Genomic DNA, 3632 nt, shown 5'->3' on the forward strand with positions numbered 1-3632 from the left:
TAGATCAATGTAATGTTTTATCACTGAATTTAAATTTAACACATCCGTGTTCCATTACAATTTACAATGACTTACTCAATGACAAGGTATACTCTAGACAAGCCCGGATTAAGGGGGGGGGGGGCATTTGAATGTCGAATACAAAGTCAAATAATAATAAAATATAAAATCGATATGTCATTCCCTCAAAAATATTATTCTCTATGTTTTTTGTAATAGGTGACTTTACTCTAGGATTATTTAAACGCATAGAAAAAAATGATTTTGCGTAAATGCGTTTTGTCTATGTTGCGCGTGGGTCAGAGAGAGAAAACGAATAGTGCGCTGACATCCTCTTAAATTAAGAAAAAAGAGAAAAAAAGTTGGTAAAAATTAGTATTTTTAAAATTGTGCATTATTCCAAATAATTTATTATTAACTATATGAGTTTTTGTTTTTTGTATTATGACAACTACAATTTACCGAATAGTATAAAATTAAACGATTGACGAACAATTAACATACTCAATCCTAGGAAAACTAAGATTGTAACGATTAACAGAAATATATTATGAAAACCAAACTTTCAAGGTACCTATTCTAGGTATATTAATGTATTATTCAGAATAATTCAGTATAATTCAGTAAAATAATACAAAAAACATAAACCCATACTAAGTAATAAATTATTTGGAATAATACATGATTTCCTTTAAAAAATACTAATTTTTGCCAACTTTTTCTAGGTACTTTTTAATTTAATAAAAATAATTAGTGCATTTCTAGTTCAATTGCATAATATGTCTGAGTGTTGATACTTTGATAGGACAATTAAATAGCTTTAAAATAAAAAAAAAATTACATCAAAATGTTGAAAACGTTTGAAAATACATAAACAAATACGTGATATGTATGATTTTGTTAAAAAAAGATGAATTGCCCACAATTTAGTGCAATAAAGTCTGGTCTTTAATTATAATATGATGTTATTGAGTGGTATTCTCTAGGCAACGTTGTAATATTATTGCACCCGAGTAAAAAAATACAAACACAACAATTTTCAGATACGCATAATATTTTAAAATCAAGAAAATTACTTATGAAATGCAACTTATATCTAAACAATTAAAATTATAAATTTATTAATAAAAACAAAATTTTGCCGTGTAACACTGACTCCCACGAACAAGTATCTATAATAGTATTTTAACGGACCAGACGATGGGACAAAACGATAAGGATGTGTGCAAGTCGGACCGATGCTGTTGCCAACTTATATCAAAATGCGAGGAAAAACCTAAGCCACGAAAAAATGTGTGCGGCGGACGTGAGGAACGAACCGAAATGAGTATATGCGATTTCTTAAAATCACAACCGATTCCGGAATGGATCAAAGTGAGCAGCGGGCGTCCTCAGCATGGGCGTAATCCATGTGCCGAGGTAAATGATTCAAAAGACAGACAGCGTGGTCCGTGCGGACAGGCACCTCCGGCGTCGAACTGCAGCTCTGGCAAAAACCGCACAACCTATGTACATCGGCCGAAACCCGAACCGGAGTGGGTACGATCGTCGGAACAGCTCTGCTTGCCGAACAACGGTGGAATGAATCAATCTCAGCACCGTCACCAGAACGATCAGCGTTCGCAACCATCTATCTGTGATACAGAAGACCGCCAACTATCACAGATCATCATCAACTTCGGGACGGTGGTGACCAGCGACTCAGGTCAGCAGACCAATTCGGAAGTCCAGGAAGTTCCGTTGGAGAAAAAGCGACGAACATGTAAGACCACCGCCCGTCCACAGCAAGATCGTTCAAGCTGTACACGCGGGCCTGTCGATCGTTCGACCTCCACCTGTCCACCTTCTGAACGTTCGACCTCTTCCTGTCAACCGCCTGAACGACCAATCCCCACCTGCCCACCAGAGCGTTCAAGTTGTACACGTGCCCCAGCCGATCGTCCAAACCCCACCTGTCCGCCGCCAGATCGTCCAAGCTGTACACGCGGGCCTGCTGATCGTTCGACTTCTACCTGTCCAACAGAGCGTTCAAGTTGTACACGTGCCCCAGCCGATCGTCCAAACCCCACCTGTCCACCGCCAGATCGTTCAAGCTGTACACGCGGGTCTGCCGATCGTTCGACTTCTACCTGTCAAACAGAGCGTTCAAGCTGTACACGTGCGCAACCCGATCGTACAACTTCTACCTGTCCACCACCCGAACGTTCAAGTTGTACACGAACCCCAGCCGATCGTCCAATACCCACCTGTCCATCAGAGCGTTCAAGTTGTCCACGTGCCCCAGCCGATCGTTCAACACGCGGTTCAGGTGCGCCAACTGATCGTACCAACTCTTCTTGTCCACTGGCCGGTCATTCGTCTTTTACTCTACCACAAGCATCTTCGACCTTTATACGTCCATCGACGGATCGGTCGAATTTCGCATGTCCGCAGGCTGATCGGAACAATCGTTCAATAAGTACACGTTCGCCGCCTGATTGGTCAACATCTACCCGTTCACTGGCAGATCGTTCGAACTCCGTCCGTCCACCTAACGTTCGTCCTCCCAACGTCCGTCCACCTAACGTCCGTCCATATGGGATGGAATCTAATACGACGACGCGGGAATCTTACAGTCGGTACCAAGAAAACCACCCAAGTACTCAACAGAGAGCCCATTCTGAATCTGGGATGAAGTCAAAGACGTCGTCATGTTATTGCGATAATGGCAACTCGGACTACTAGTCATAGAATGCAACAGCAGTTCAGCCGACAGAATGAAAAATTTTAAATAAATGATTAAATAATCACTATCCGTATACGTTGGTTCTTGAACCATCGAAATGTGAAGGAACATAACTGTAATCAAAATTGTAATAAATGATATATTACAATATATAGGACACGCCACAGTATTTATTTTATTGCATCATTGTTACGTGACACAGTAACTACAGTGGCCATACATTGCCTATGCCCTATATTGGTACCTATTATAACGAAGAATGGTTTTTTTTTGCTATACCTTTCATAGTGTATTAAACAAGCTTTAAGTGCCTTATCGTAATTCGTAGAAAACACAGTTTTTTAAGGGGTTATGATATGGGTCACTTTGTCGCTATATTGGGACACCCGGTTCTATTTAAAAAAACACATAGGTACCTAATTGTAAAACGAATACGTTTCTCCCTCCGATCAGAATTAAAAAGTGTGTTTGATTATTTAAGTTAATTTTTTGTACAATATAATATGTTAACAAATAGTTCTATATTATTATGTACACTGTACAATCAAAAAAAGCAAATAGGTATTGCTAACCTTGTATAATTATTTTAAAGTAATGTTTCATACTGATTTGCTTATTATATTTTAAACATTTATGATATATAATGTTATAAAAACTCATTAAATTTTATTAAAACAACAATATTTACTTCATGTCATTAAGTCAGTTAATTAAATTGTAACAAGCAACAATCTAGATAATATTAATTAATATTAAACATTTTATTATCTGTTATATAATAAATATATAGGCATCTAATATTTTGACCTAGCGACTAACCTATACCTGTTGCAGTTTATAATTAAATAATAAATAGTAAATACATGTAGATACATTTTACAGTGTGTAAGTCAGTAGTCACGGCACA

At 37.9% G+C, this 3632-nt stretch overlaps 1 protein-coding gene across 1 annotated transcript; it reads left to right on the plus strand.

Annotated features, from left to right (window-relative positions):
• The first annotated feature begins 1200 nt into the window (after window positions 1-1200).
• On the plus strand, window positions 1201-2724 carry LOC107884826 (uncharacterized protein PB18E9.04c-like). The gene has a single exon (XM_016807737.1). The coding sequence runs from the start codon at window positions 1201-1203 to the stop codon at window positions 2722-2724; it is 1524 nt and encodes a 507-aa protein (XP_016663226.1).
• The last annotated feature ends 908 nt before the right edge of the window (window positions 2725-3632 follow it).

The sequence above is a fragment of the Acyrthosiphon pisum genome, chromosome X, assembly GCF_005508785.2.
Source record: "Acyrthosiphon pisum isolate AL4f chromosome X, pea_aphid_22Mar2018_4r6ur, whole genome shotgun sequence".
NCBI lineage: Eukaryota > Metazoa > Arthropoda > Insecta > Hemiptera > Aphididae > Acyrthosiphon > Acyrthosiphon pisum.

Bases quoted from the DNA above. Each gene is read 5' to 3' on its own strand.
- LOC107884826 (XM_016807737.1), top strand. From the start codon at position 1,201: ATGGGACAAAACGATAAGGATGTGTGCAAGTCGGACCGATGCTGTTGC.